Genomic DNA, 13,021 nt, shown 5'->3' with positions numbered 1-13,021 from the left:
CCTTATCAGGTTGTCTGTGGTTTCTTTTCATGTTTCCAAGTCTTCAGGTTTCAGGGTTTTCTATGTTTAACCTTAGTTTACCCAGTTTAGGTTAGTGTTTAATTTTCCCGTTGCCCCTTGTTTTGTATGTACAAAACCAGCCATTAATCAATGGCTCGTTTTCAGTTAATATTAATTTTGTTTCCACGTTTTGCTTTGCTGCATTTGGGTCCTTTATTGTCCACTCCACCCAATCTGCTTCTGCACACTGTGACAACAACAGTAAATTCATCATGCAAGATCAAATAACATGCCATTTTCTGGGAGTGCCTTATAAGTAATATTAAGATTCTGTTATTACTAACAACTAAACACTAATATTTGCCCTAACATGAGTTAGGTGGAGTTTGTGTTTATCTGTGTGTAACACATTTTGAAATACGTGGCTGTCCCAGCGTCACACAAGTCATAACTGGTGAAACTATTGAAAAAGCCATATGATTCCATACTCGTGTTCACTGGTGGACAGTTTAATGACATAACACATAATGTTTAATGATTTGTGAGTAATCCAGTAATGTCTACGGTCATTTCTGATGAATGCATAAAACTTACATGCATAGTGGTATTCCAAAAGTTCCTTATTGTCATCCCTTGTCTACTTATGCCTTCTTGTTCTAATAGCTGACTTTTCATCAGTGTGTCCTGGTTCCTCAACCCCTGATGAAGACCATGTCAGGTGAAGGGAAGTGGACTCAGAGGCATGGCTCGCTGTAGATGTGTAGAATATTTATTTACTGACAAAGTGAGTAATTAAGTAACGTAATGACTCCAACACTGGCTGCAACCATACCCTAGAATGTGATCGCTGATGTTACACTCAGAAAAATTATGGTTCTTAAATGGTTCTTCAGATGTCTTCATGGTTCTTTAAAGAACCATCATACGTCAAAGAACCTTTTTATTTTGTGGATGGTTCTTCAGCTATTACAAATGGTTCTTTAAAGAACAAAAGGTTCTTTATCCTTAGCAATCTAAGTTTGATGGTGTAAATGGCATAAATATTTATTCACTATAATGAGGCTGTGAATTATACTGTGTGTTTTCTTTGTGTGCATGTGTGTGCGAAGGGGAAGGGCGGGATACCTGGCAATTACCCTTTAAGAGAAGATGGTAGGAAACTGAATATTCAAATAAAAGTTAGAAATATTTGCAAACAATAGACACAATACACACATTCAAATACTGTACTTTAGTTTTAAATTTTAATAAAGCATTACTATTTTCTACTCCAAGGCATTACTTTTGAGATTATTATATATTTTTGAAAATATAGCATAATGATAATACTAGTTATTGTAAACTTTACAAACCACCCAGCAGTATGTAAAGTCAAATTATAAAATACAAGTAAATAACAATTGCAGAACAGAATGTCAGTGTAATGGACACAGACTTCGTTTTGACAAAGCACACTGCTTAGGTAAATGATCTGAGTAGTTGTTCATCACTGATCAATTTGTTAATATGTGTTTCGAGCCAAATAAATGACAGGGAGAGAGAGAGTGACGTCAGAACAGGTCATACTGTAACCTCCCGGGAGCGGACGGAGGGGTCCGTCGTTGGGATGCGCATGCGCAGACAGAGTGTGCGAGCGGCGGGCCTTGACCTTCGGGAAAAAAAACTCACGGACGGTGACAGCGAAACGGATAACAGTCTTCAGTACCTGCTGGACTTTGAAGCTGTGGATTCTGGGACTGTTAGAAAAGGTAAAACATTTTCATTAAAACCTTATTACTGTTTTGTTTTTGTTACTCGTCATTGTAGCTTGCTGTTAATGTTGTGCTAACAGTAGCGATTAGCTAGATACGTTAGCCGTTGAGGTCAACGCAATTTAGTATCCAACGGTTTTCCTAACAAAACCACTGTTATAATTAAGTGAAGCTGCTCCCAGCTAATTTGAACCTTTGGCTTCTAAAATATGTGGTTCAATTGTGTGCTGCGTACATAACCTAATGTCAGCTAGACCGAAATTAAAATGTAATATATTGTTAAAGTCACTAAAATGGCGCCTGAAGCCTGTTGTGACGTGAGCTCTGTGTCTGCTCTAGAAACTCTTGAAATTCTGTAGATCTGAGCCGTACATTAAATACTCACATGAACCTGTACTTTGAATTCTGTATGAGCTGTATAAAATACAGCTATGCATAAGTGTTTTGAATGAATAATTAGATTAGATGACTCTTTATTGTCTAATCGAATTATATAGAAATGAATAGAAATGTGACATGAGAAGCTGTGTCTTTGACTGTTCCTGCATAACTTAGTTTCGGACTAGTTGACAAGTTATGCTCCGGTCATTTGATGTTTCCAAGGTAGATGTTCTTTTGTAATATAGTTAATTTTTTTGTATATTTCATTTATCCACCATCATACATCATACATACAAGCTAAGAAGAGGTCGTTATACTAACAAGAGGTATCAACGCCGGGCCAAAGTTCAGCACATGGTTAAAGTTTGTAATCCAGCCAGGGTGTAAATATCACTCAGCAGCCAGAGCTGAAGCAGGCAGCATCAACACATAAATCTACTCTACCCGGCTTAAATCACAAGAGCACCTCTGACCAAAAAGCTGTAGATTTTTCTTGTTTGCACAAATTAATCCAGATTCACATTAATTGTGTTCACAGCTCCAACAAAATGAGGAAGAGGAGGGGGAGAAACACAATTAGGTTGAATTACAATTGGATGGAAGGCGAGGACAAGGAGAAGGAAGCTTAGGATGAGGAGGAAGAAAAGCAGCAGGAGCATCTTTAGGGATCCCTATGATGTCATTGAGGTTGGTTTCATTAATATGGTCCTCTCACAAAGAACGATGACTTGTTTTAGTTCACCTACTTCCTGTATTAAATAGTGATGTGCAAAATGTTGTGAAAAACCATGGAGCAGGTACGTATAGTGCATCTGCAGGTAAATGAACATCAAATCTCTAAGACAGACTGAAATTTGTATATTTATCACCCTTATGATAAAACCCATGTCAGCCATTGGTTTATGGACTTTGTATTTTGAAGCCTCAACATTTGCTTTCTTGCTGTTGCTATGTTGGGACCATATTAGGATGAGGGATCAGAATCTGGAGTCATGCACACTATTGTTTCATTTAGTGTGTATCCAAAAGATTCGTACAGCAGATCCAAGTTGTGCCTTGAAAACAGGAAAGTCGTCTGCATAGAGGAGAACTGTAATAGCAGGCTTGTAAAAAGTGAGGCTTTGTGCTCTCGTTTTACTTCTGTCACCCTGTTTTGATGCAGATTTCACTTGAAATCAGGCAAGAACTGGACTTATTTTTTTATGTGTTCTTGTGAATTGATTGTGTATCGCATATGTTTGATTTGACTTTCTGCAAGACAACAGTTGTCCGCTGGCCAAAAAAGTTTTCCAAATACCTCCACGTGATCTAGCCTGGATTTAGAAAAGAATAGCAAAAAAATCTGCACCTCCTGCTTCAGATGCAATTTGTGTTTCTGTGTTCAGAGGCAGCGGCGAGAGGGGAGACCTCGGCTCATCCAGCTGGAGAGCCTGACCAGGTGGAGTCGAACATTAACTGAGCTCTTCCAGGGCACCCTGCAGACTCGGCTGCTGGCATCGGCGAGGGATGACGTGAACGCCAAACTGGAGTCCATCACAGGTCAACTGCAGGTATGCGAGTCAGACCTTCTGAGGAGGGTTTCACTTTTCTCTTCTTTATAATTGACTCTTTTCTCGATCTCTTTCAGCTCCTTGTCTCAGAGTGGGAGGGATTTGAAGCACAAAGGGAGGAACTTGTCATTTGGTTGGCTGATATGGATGTGAGGTTGACCAGCTGACAGGAAACACCAGTGAAAAACTGAAACAACTGCAGGTGTGGGCTTGTTTTGATATGACATATACAGGGAGTGCAGAATTATTAGGCAAGTTGTATTTTTGAGGAATATTATTATTGAACAACAACCATGTTCTCAATGAACCCAAAAAACTCATTAATATCAAAGCTGAATGTTTTTGGAAGTAGTTTTTAGTAGCTATTTTAGGGGGATATCTGTGTGCAGGTGACTATTACTGTGCATAATTATTAGGCAACTTAACAAAAAACAAATATATACCCATTTCAATTATTTATTTTTACCAGCGAAACCAATATAACATCTCCACATTCACAAATATACATTTCTGACATTCAAAAACAAAACAAAAACAAATCAGCGACCAATATAGCCACCTTTCTTTGCAAGGACACTCAAAAGCCTGCCATCCATGGATTCTGTCAGTGTTTTGATCTGTTCACCATCAACATTGCGTGCAGCAGCAACCACAGCCTCCCAGACACTGTTCAGAGAGGAGTACTGTTTTCCCTCCTTGTAAATCTCACATTTGATGATGGACCACAGGTTCTCAATGGGGTTCAGATCAGGTGAACAAGGAGGCCATGTCATTAGTTTTTCTTCTTTTATACCCTTTCTTGCCAGCCACGCTGTGGAGTACTTGGACGCGTGTGATGGAGCATTGTCCTGCATGAAAATCATGTTTTTCTTGAAGGATGCAGACTTCTTCCTGTACCACTGCTTGAAGAAGGTGTCTTCCAGAAACTGGCAGTAGGACTGGGAGTTGAGCTTGACTCCATCCTCAACCCGAAAAGGCCCCACAAGCTCATCTTTGATGATACCAGCCCAAACCAGTACTCCACCTCCACCTTGCTGGCGTCTGAGTCGGACTGGAGCTCTCTGCCCTTTACCAATCCAGCCACGGGCCCATCCATCTGGCCCATCAAGACTCACTCTCATTTCATCAGTCCATAAAACCTTAGAAAAATCAGTCTTGAGATATTTCTTGGCCCAGTCTTGACGTTTCAGCTTGTGTGTCTTGTTCAGTGGTGGTCGTCTTTCAGCCTTTCTTACCTTGGCCATGTCTCTGAGTATTGCACACCTTGTGCTTTTGGGCACTCCAGTGATGTTGCAGCTCTGAAATATGGCCAAACTGGTGGCAAGTGGCATCTTGGCAGCTGCACGCTTGACTTTTCTCAGTTCATGGGCAGTTATTTTGCGCCTTGGTTTTTCCACACGCTTCTTGCGACCCTGTTGACTATTTTGAATAAAACGCTTGATTGTTCGATAATCACGCTTCAGAAGCTTTGCAATTTTGAGACTGCTGCATCCCTCTGCAAGATATCTCACTATTTTTGACTTTTCTGAGCCTGTCAAGTCCTTCTTTTGACCCATTTTGCCAAAGGAAAGGACGTTGCCTAATAATTATGCACACCAGATATAGGGTGTTGATGTCATTAGACCACACCCCTTCTCATTACAGAGATGCACATCACCTAATATGCTTAATTGGTAGTAGGCTCTCGAGCCTATACAGCTTGGAGTAAGACAACATGCATGAAGAGGATGATGTGGACAAAATACTCATTTGCCTAATAATTCTGCACTCCCTGTATTTGATATGAAACATACGTCAGAGACATTATCCTAAACTGGACTAACAAAGGACCATGAGTACAACATGAAACGTACATTACATAGCGTAATGCTAAAGTTCATTGATCATTTTAATCATAAACTTGTTGTTGAAATATTTTTACTGAACATGCAAACATCTGCTGATGAAAATGTGTTGATTTATTGGTCTGTTATGAAGCTATTGCTATTTCTAATGTGTTTTATTAATTAAACAATGCATGTATTGTTGTGTTATCTGTAGCTATAGTATTTATATATATATATTTATTTATAGTATAGCAAATATATTTAATTATTACTGTTTAAAACACTAATATGTGACATGTATTAGTAGTGATGTTGTGCTGAGGGTTAAAATGCCTTTTTGTCTTTTGGTAACTACAAAATGACAATAAACCATTAATATATGTCTATGCTGTGCTCGTATTTATTTTTACCCTACTCAAATTCAATTTATGATGCATTTTATTTTGAAAGATTTAAAATGTTTTTTTAAAGAACCACTCAAAAAAGGTTCTTTAAAATGGTTCTTTTAAAGAACCATTTGAAGGACCTTTTTAAAAATGGTTCTTTAAAGAACCATTTTTAAAAAGGTTCTTTGAAAAACCATTAAAGGTGCCCCAAAGAACCATTTCTTGATGGTTCTTTGGGGCACCTTTAAAGGTTCTTCAATGAACCACTGAAAGAAATGGTTCTTCAAAGAACCATTGTTTGAAAGGTTCTTTGTGGCACCAAAAAAGGTTCTTCTATGGCATCAGTCTAAAGAACCACTTTTGGTTCCAGTTGGCACCTTTATTTTTCTGAGTGTAGGGTAAATGAATCCTGAAAACAGAAAGTAAAAGTTGAACTAGGCTCCTAGTACAGGGCCTGTCATTAGGCCCTGCTCATTTTATGGGATGCTCAGTCTTGTAATTATTGTTTTGTTTTGTCTTTTTATGTGGTCGCTGTTTATTATGCCTTTATGGACTTTTTTGTACTTAATGTTACACACATGTTAACAATCTAAACAGTGATATATGCTGCTTTAAAAAAAACATCCCCATTCCACATTCCAAAATGTCATGTGACAATCTGATTGGCTTAGGAGTGATGATGTCACAAGGATGTCACAAGGATCCTTTGAAGTTTTTCTATAAATAGGGGTGAGAAACAGCAATTTTCAGTTCGTTTCGTCGCAGCCTTTGTGTTTGCAGCCTTCAAACGTTCACTACAGAAAAATTTGGAAACCTCTCAGAGTCATCGGATACAAACGCCAACATGTATCCAAGATTACGGCAACCAAGACAAAAAGATTTCGCCGCCTCTCCTTCCACGCGTGGCCGGCCAATTTCTCCAAATGGCCTCTTATCCATCCAAAGGGCATTACAGGAGAGTAGGAATGAAAACAACCATCTCCAGAACAAAATTCGACAAATTGAAGAAGAAAAACGTCACCTGGAGAAGAAGTGCTTACAAATGGAAGCACAAAACAAACACCTGGAAGAAACACTACAGCGCCAGCCCGACATCAACATTATTAATGAGGGCTGGGGGATCAAGTTTGCTCAAGCCAGAGAGCAGATTGTATTCCTCATCAAAGAAAACAAGAAAAAGAGCGCTGAAGTTAAAGAAATGTCCGAGCAGCTTCAAGGCAGGAAAGCGACGATTGATAAAATAGAGTGGGATCTGCAATACATGGACCAAATCAATCACCTGCTCCAAAGAAAGCTTGATGAAGCTGAAGAAAAAAATAAAGAAGTCCTCCAACAGAAGGAACAACAGGACACAAAGCAAAAAGACCTGCAGCGCGAACTCCAAGGCATGCAGGAAAAGTACAGAATGGTGAAGGCAAAGTTGGATCAAACACTGGTCCAAAATAAAGACCTCCTTCAAGAGAAAGAGCAAAAGCAAGAAAGACTGACAGAAGAAAAGTGCATTATCAAGGACTTTGAGAGTAAAAATCAAAAAATGCAAGAAGTCTGTAATGAACTGAAGGTCAAAACAAGTGAGCTGGAGGGAGAAAAGGAAACACTGGCAAAACGATGCTCACACATGCAGAAAAAGATTGATCACATGGCGAAAAACAACTCGGAGCTCATTAAGGGGATATTGTTGGAATTCAACAACTTGAAGCGGGAAAACACAGAAATGCAGGCCCAAAAGCAAAAACAAGACAAAACGCATGAAGACCTGCAGTGTACGCTCCGCGACATCCAGAAAAGAAATGAGCAGCTAGAAGGCCTGCACAAAGAAGATCAAGTGAGAAATGCAGACCTGCAGAAGGCAAAGCTGACACAGGAGGCAACATCCAAAGACCTCAAAGAAAAGCTTGAAGAAACACAAGCAACATTAGAACAGGTGGAACAAACATGCAAGAAACTTGAGAGGCAAAACACAGAAACCATCGATGAGTTGAGAACCCTCATCCTGGACAAAAAGGCGCTCGTGGAAAAGTCCATGAAAAAGAAGAAAAGATTCTTCAGCTTTTTCCGGTAGAGGGACAATACTGCTTCTTCAACTGATGTAGCCTCGTCTTGCTCCACCTCTGTTCACCCCCCAACCAGTCCCGGCAGTTGACTGCCCCCTCCTGAGCCTGGTTCTGCCGGAGGTTTCTGCCCGTTTTAAGGCAGTTTTTCCTCCCCACTGTCGCCTAGTGCTTGCTCAGAGGGGATTGTTGGGGTTTTCTCTCCTCTACCTTCTTTCTTTATTTACTTGTTAACTTTTTGCTCTTACCTCATTTAACCTTGTTTCGTTATTTACTTGTTAACTTTTTGAACTTACCTCATTTAACCTTGTTTCGTTATTTACTTGTTAACTTTTTGAACTTACCTCATTTAACCTTGTTTCGTTATTTACTTGTTAACTTTTTGAACTTACCTCATTTAACCTTGTTTCGTTATTTACTTGTTAACTTTTTGCTCTTACTTCGTTTTACCTTGTTTCTTTATTTACTTGCTTGTTTAACTTTTTTTCAACTTATCTAACAAAATAAAACAGTTGAATTTATCCTTTGAGTATTGTTCATCTAATCTTTACAGAGTTTTTCCAAAACACTTTCAAACATTCAGATCTGTCTTTCATTTTCTTCTTGAAACCTCATGAACGGTGAACTAAAAACTCTGGAACATGGTTTGAAACACTGAAATTGTTTCAGCTGAAACTGGCAAAGTCATACGTGTGTGTGTGTGTGTGTGTGTGAGTGTCACAGGTGATATGGTGTCACTAGTCCGGTCATCGTGTTTAGGCTCATTCACTCCAGAATTATTTAGGCCAAATCTTTAAAACAGTGTCACTGCACACACATTTCAATCACACAAACGCAGGATTAATTCTTTGCAGTATTTTATCTGATTTATTATGAGAATGTCATGCCTGATCATTTGCACCCACAACATCAAAAATGGGGGCAAAAGGGAGGAGACCACGTTTAATCGATTATAACACGAGGTCAGAAATATAAGTGCTGACATGAGTAGTGTCCACAGAAACCTCTGAATCTCAGCTAAAAGCTCATGTAAACCATGTCTACAAACACCAAACAAAGCAAAGACACCAGACAGTTAAAAGAGCAGTTACGTCACCATGAATCTGTGGACAGCTAATATCCATATTTTGATTTATGATTTTCTGGAGTTAAATGTGAACCGAAACATATTTTCAAACGTGTTATATGCTATAAAATACTTTTAAAAATTAGGTGAGGGAAATAAAAAATCATTTTTTCTATGTTTGAGTCACAGTAACTTTGACATAGTAACATCTGCAGTAATATTTAAAGCTCTGATGACATCTCACCAGTGTTAGCTTTATTTTGACACCAAGACTGTTTACACAGAGTTTGTAATTGCAGAGAAATACATTTATTTTGGTCATTTCCTTTTCGAGCAGGAAGCTCACCCTTCTTGTTATACCCTTTAGATGAATACAGAGTTTTTAATTAAATACATATTCTTTAAATAATGTTCCCTTTTAGAAAAAGTAGGATAATTAAAAAAAACAAAACATTTATTATAGCTCTGTCACGTAGAAAAAAACCTGTCTCTTTTCTGTGGTCTGTTATATAACATTAGGGGTGTTCGTGGCAATTAACTTTTTAATCGACTAAGCGGGTCAAGTAAGAAACACTTAAATATTGAGTTACATTTGAAAACTGTTTAACATCTGTGAAACTGGAAACTGGTTTTCACACCCCTAGAAGCAAACAACAACACCCACAAAAAAGTGCTTTGATATTCTCTGAAAGAAAACTTTCAGAGGAGAAACAGATAAAAGTGTTGATGAAACCACAGACAGCAAGGTGATGCACAAAGTGTTTGATTAGTTGTTACTCTTTTTCTGTATCTAATTACTCATCTTACATCTCTTACATCAAAACTGTATTGTTTTTCTTTTCAGTTTACAATGTAAATTCATTTGATTATTTATAACATCCAAAACCCAATTTAAAATAAAGTTAAATATAATGCATATGTCTTTAGTTATCAGTGTTTGCTCCACAATGAGAGCTGTTTCCTTACTGAAACCAGGTTCTGGGTTCAAACTTCCTGGTCGGTTGGGGTCTTTGTTTGCAGTTTTTATGTTTATTTCATATGTTTGTTAGTTTATTTTGTGGCTTCAGCCCTGCCATGATCCTGGCATATTAATTAAATTCTTTCACCCAATTACCCATTCAATTTAAAACACAACACAACAATTTACATTTAGGAATGATAAAAATGAATTAATTAATTTGTATAACATACTTAAATAAATTTATACACATAGCATAATCGATGTGTTTCACATAGCAAATCAGTTATCTTTGCATTAACAAACTTTTCAGAATTATCTTGAATAAAGGATGTGGTTAGAAGCACTATAAATGTGTCAGCTTGACACGCCTACAATGAAGTGAACCGTTTTCCTGGCATCATGCACGGTCTGCAAATAATTCTGCTACTCAATGTTTTGACATGTCTCAAACAAGCTGGTAAGAATTGCAGTTTTTAGTCATTATTCTCCAAACATTTCATATGGGCATTAGCATGTTTTTTTTTCTTTGAAGCACGTGGAAGTGACATCATTGGTGGGGAGAAAGTCCCAAGGAAGTCAATGTTGTATATGGTCTCAGTGCAAAACAAAAGTGGTCATATATGTGGAGGATTTCTGATCACCGAAGACTTTGTTGTCACTGCTGCACACTGTGATAATGAGTAAGTATCAGTCTTCGTGTCATTTAACAGGTTTAGGAAATGTATTGAGTGCCTCTCAATAATCTTTGCTTCAGATACCCCACGCACGTTGTTCTCGGTAACCACAATCTCAACAAAGGCCAAAAAATAAGTATCAATAAAAAATTCAAGCCTAGATTCTATCTAAATGTTTTACTGGGTGACGACATCATGCTGCTTAAAGTAAGTACAACAGTTTGAAGTGACATAGTTGAGTGATCTAATTATCTACGTTACATTACAGCATAAGAATTTTGAATGTTAACTTTGTGATTTGATTTTGTATCTCTTCAGCTTTCTAGAAAAGCTCAGCTAAGCGACATAGTAAAAATAATTCGACTTCCAACTGCTAAAATAAACCTAAAAGAAAATGAAGTGTGCAAAGTGGCTGGATGGGGAATAACGGAAAATGGTACTCTAACCAATATACTGAGGGTGGTGGATGTGCCTGTCATTAACAAGAAAGTCTGTAAGAAGCAATATTCTGTCATAAATATACGTCTTCCCGCCAACGTTATCTGTGCAGGTGGCTACCCCACACACAAGGGATTCTGCCAGGTATGTTTTCTTCTTCTTCCTTTCACTGAAATTAATAACTGGTCTCTCGTTGTCAAATGTATAAACACCTTAAAATTCTTTCTTTTCACAGGGTGATTCAGGTGGTCCTCTGGTGTGCGCAGGATTAGCTGTTGGTATTGTTTCTTTTAACAAAGGCAAGTGTAACTACCCTAAAGCACCCAATGTTTATACAGACATCTCAAAATACCTCCTGTGGATCAATGCAATTCTTAAAAACCCAAATAGTTATTTGTAAAACTACAATTGTTTTTCTGCTGTATTGCTTCATTTTGCTGTCATTTTCTTTGTGTGACCAAAAACAGAAATAAAAATTGTATCTGCTAGTCCACGGTCTGCAGACCGTGACTGATATTGTTACTAATAAAACCATGGTTTTATTAGTAACAATATCAGAAGGGAAATATTTCATTAAAACAATAACAAGGGAGTCCAGAAAATAATTTGGTGTCACATGAAGAATAAGCAACATATAGTAGTATTAAGGTTATCACCATTACCATTTCAAGATGTTGCTGTTTTTCCATAAGATTAAAGTGACATCTTTTAGAGACCAGTATGTGTCACCACAGTAGTGAAAGTACATCTACACTGCTACACTGACTGGAACTATTTCACAGAGTGAGAGTGAGATGTCAAATAATCAATAGTGAAAGCATTATTTTTGCAATATATTTGGCAGCTAATGAGAAACAAACTAAATACTAACGAATATTCAATGTGTACATGACTGCTGAGTGAGCAACAGCAATAACCGTAAAAGAGACACTCATGTAAACAAACTGTAATCTGCAATGCTAGTGATGGGTAGATAAGGTCAAAATGTTATTAGTATTGATGCCATCTAGTGGTGTACAGATTGATACCAGTTTTTCCTATATAAAATACGTTCTAGAATCAATTCTCATATTAAAATATTGATATTTTAATAATTTGTGGTAAATTAGAAGTTTATGATTGACAGGTAAACAGTGGAAATTAGCTATATTATTGAGATTGTCTAAATGATTGGTAGGAACTACTATTTCTGCTCGTCATGGTGATATGAGAAATAAATGCATCACGGCTCACATAGTAATCAAATCTGGCAGTCATTTAATCTCTTATGCATATCACTAAAATAGTTTAGAAAAAGTACCGACTGCATCTTAAGGATGTAATTTTGCTGAAGGAGTAATGTGTTTTTTAAAATTTGTTCACAACAGTGCTCTAACTGTACATCACCAAGTTGATTAAAAGAATGTATAGAGCATTGTTGTAATCTAATTTTGTACTGTGGTAATTTGTACATCCACATGCTTTTAGAATGTTTATAGATATGGATGGTCCAGTTTTGGATCACTGGGTGGTTGTCATACTCCGAGAGCAGGCAGGACTCAAACGCAGACTCCGAATGCAGTTCTGTGAATTTATATAAAATGATAGTAAGCCCCAGGGCAGACCCAGGACACCCAGGACCAGAGATTATATCTCTCGGCTGGCCTTAGAACATCTGGGAAGGCCTTGGTGTTCCCCTGGACAAGCTGCAGGAGGTGGGCTTCTCTGCTAAGGCCGCTGCCCCCGCAACCCGGCCCCAGATAAGCAGAAGAAGATAAATGAATGAATGAATGAATAACCAGAGTAAATATAAAATGCTCTTTGTAAATGATTATTTTATTAAATAAAGAAGAATTGTTATCCAAATCTACCTGGTCCTGTGTGAAAATGAAAATGCCCCTTTTGTTAAAAATAAGTCAACTGTGATTAACCACATTTTTTTAGTTTAGTTTCACTAA

General features: G+C 37.8%; 2 protein-coding genes across 2 annotated transcripts; both read left to right on the top strand.

Annotated features, from left to right (window-relative positions):
* The first annotated feature begins 1,590 nt into the window (after positions 1 to 1,590).
* On the top strand, positions 1,591 to 5,679 carry LOC146680063 (uncharacterized). Its single transcript, XM_085449340.1, has 4 exons — positions 1,591 to 1,748; positions 2,671 to 2,819; positions 3,518 to 3,682; positions 3,760 to 5,679. Exons 2-4 carry the CDS (start codon positions 2,763 to 2,765, stop codon positions 3,847 to 3,849), a joined length of 312 nt encoding a protein of 103 aa, XP_085305466.1. The 5' UTR covers positions 1,591 to 1,748; positions 2,671 to 2,762; the 3' UTR covers positions 3,850 to 5,679.
* A 3,751-nt stretch (positions 5,680 to 9,430) lies between these two features.
* Positions 9,431 to 12,931, top strand: LOC146680062 (duodenase-1-like). The gene is made up of 5 exons (XM_085449998.1): positions 9,431 to 10,429; positions 10,505 to 10,652; positions 10,727 to 10,853; positions 10,965 to 11,228; positions 11,320 to 12,931. Exons 1-5 carry the CDS (start codon positions 10,372 to 10,374, stop codon positions 11,482 to 11,484), a joined length of 762 nt encoding a protein of 253 aa, XP_085306124.1. The 5' UTR covers positions 9,431 to 10,371; the 3' UTR covers positions 11,485 to 12,931.
* The last annotated feature ends 90 nt before the right edge of the window (positions 12,932 to 13,021 follow it).

This window comes from Copadichromis virginalis, linkage group LG23 (genome assembly GCF_057382275.1).
Source record: "Copadichromis virginalis isolate Kocher_CV1m ecotype Utaka linkage group LG23, C_Virginalis_male_GT1.1, whole genome shotgun sequence".
In the NCBI taxonomy this organism is placed as follows: Eukaryota; Metazoa; Chordata; class Actinopteri; order Cichliformes; family Cichlidae; genus Copadichromis; species Copadichromis virginalis.
The sequence above is the reverse complement of the archived record's forward strand: the minus strand, read 5'-3'. Positions and strand labels throughout refer to the sequence as shown.

Coding starts and splice junctions, on each gene's coding strand:
- LOC146680062 (XM_085449998.1), top strand. CDS start 10,372: ATGCACGGTCTGCAAATAATTCTGCTACTCAATGTTTTGACATGTCTC. Junction 10,653..10,726: donor GCTGCACACTGTGATAATGA/GTAAGTATCAGT, acceptor TCTTTGCTTCAG/ATACCCCACGCACGTTGTTC. Junction 10,854..10,964: donor ACGACATCATGCTGCTTAAA/GTAAGTACAACA, acceptor GTATCTCTTCAG/CTTTCTAGAAAAGCTCAGCT.
- LOC146680063 (XM_085449340.1), top strand. CDS start 2,763: ATGAGGAGGAAGAAAAGCAGCAGGAGCATCTTTAGGGATCCCTATGAT. Junction 2,820..3,517: donor ATCCCTATGATGTCATTGAG/GTTGGTTTCATT, acceptor TTCTGTGTTCAG/AGGCAGCGGCGAGAGGGGAG. Junction 3,683..3,759: donor CCATCACAGGTCAACTGCAG/GTATGCGAGTCA, acceptor GATCTCTTTCAG/CTCCTTGTCTCAGAGTGGGA.